Source organism: Corvus kubaryi, unplaced genomic scaffold (genome assembly GCF_017639235.1).
Source record: "Corvus kubaryi isolate FWS band 111438036 unplaced genomic scaffold, C.kubaryi_AGA036_p1.0 71, whole genome shotgun sequence".
Taxonomy (NCBI): Eukaryota; Metazoa; Chordata; class Aves; order Passeriformes; family Corvidae; genus Corvus; species Corvus kubaryi.
The window spans coordinates 330,239-331,692 of record NW_024582059.1 but is presented as its reverse complement, the minus strand read 5'-3'; the positions used below and the strand labels follow the sequence as shown (position 1 = coordinate 331,692).

The 1,454-nt window shown below is 49.6% G+C and overlaps 1 protein-coding gene across 1 annotated transcript in view; it reads left to right on the top strand.

The window, feature by feature from the left end:
* Positions 1–950: 950 nt before the first annotated feature.
* The window catches only part of LOC121674909 (alcohol dehydrogenase class-3), a 15,404-nt gene continuing 14,900 nt past the window's right edge, over positions 951–1,454 (top strand). Inside the window, exon 1 of the mRNA XM_042049732.1 lies at positions 951–1,124. Coding sequence (XP_041905666.1) covers positions 1,107–1,124 — 18 coding nt within the window. The 5' untranslated portion in view covers positions 951–1,106. The remainder of the gene's footprint in view (positions 1,125–1,454) is intronic.

The following is a 1,454-nucleotide window of genomic DNA, read 5'->3' as shown; positions in this document are numbered from 1 at the left end:
AGGTGGGGGGAAGAGAAGTGTTCTAAAGGTTTAGTCTGACTCTTACTTTTTTTCTTTCTTTTAGTTCTGTTAATAAACTTCTTTATATTCTTTTAAGTTTTGTGCCTGCTTTGCTTTCTCCTAATTCTTATCTCACAGAAGGAAAATAAGTAAGTAATGGATATTTTGAACCAAACCATTACACTTGGTGTTTCTGCCCAGTTAACGAACTGAACCCACTACACAACTCCAAGTCCTGCAGCTGCTACCGACCTTCCCCCTCAGCCCATGAAACAGGGTTGGGACACTCGGTAGTGAGCACCAACAGAAATCTCTGTGGGCAGTCCCTGAACACATAAACATGGAGCATCTTCCCAAACACAGAAGCAGTTCCCAAACACACAGTGCTCATCTTAGCCTGGTCCTCCAACAAGCTCTTGCTCATCCTGTCTCCCCTACACATCACCTTGTTCAATGCCTCAGCAGAACACAGCTCTGAGGGAACCTGAAGAGCCCAGAGAGAATGAAGCCACTCACAAATCTGGTTACACAGGAGTGAAGCAAATGTGTCCTTGGAAAAAAAATCTCCTTCTGACACATTCTGCCCTTGCTGCTCTGGTGAAAATAACTGCAATACCATAGACAGTAAAGCTGAAACCCAGGAGGACATGTGGGTTTGTCCACCACACCACGTCTTCACTGCCTTTGGTTCTGTTATTTTTTTTTTTAATTTTTAATCCCTTTGCAAATATTGTGGTGTGAATGGCCACCAGGTGAAGTGCTCCAATATGGCAAAAAGGGGACTCTGAGGAAACCCCAGTAGTGACGCAAGTCTCCTCCCTCCACATCTGCCAGAAGCAATTGGAGGGGAAAAAAGTCTTTCTGAGCTCTCTGAGCCTTTCAGGCAGGGAGGGCAGAGAACAGCCCAAGGGCAGGGTCACTGATAAAAGCCTCCCTGGAGGACTTCAGCCCCCATCCATCTCCCTGTCGATATCCAGCTCCTCCCCTCAGCACCCCCTGAGCTCCTGAGAATCCAGCATCCGACACACATTAACCAGCGCAACACAGGGCAGCAGCAGCTTCCCTCCAGCCTGCCACAGCGACGGACACAGCTCTGCTAAGACCACATGGCCACTGCGGGAAAAGTAAGGACACCGCATTTCCCATCTCCCTTTCCCTCCTGGGTGCCCTGCTCTTGGCAAAATCCTCTGCAAAAGGCTCAGCCTGCACGCCACTCTGCATGCCCTCTTTCCTCCAGCCTTACTCCCCCAGCTCTTCCAAATCCCCGTGAGTTTCACCAGCTTCTGCTTTCAGACAACTGCACGTGGCCATACCTGCAGTAGGTAGTGCGTTCCCCCTCTGTCCTGCCCAGCTGCTCAGGAGACAAAATATGGAATTGTGTTGCTCTGAAAAACACCCTCCTGCTCAATCCCACTCTCTGCTCCTGCTCTGGCAGCAAACGTGGCTCTTCAGTG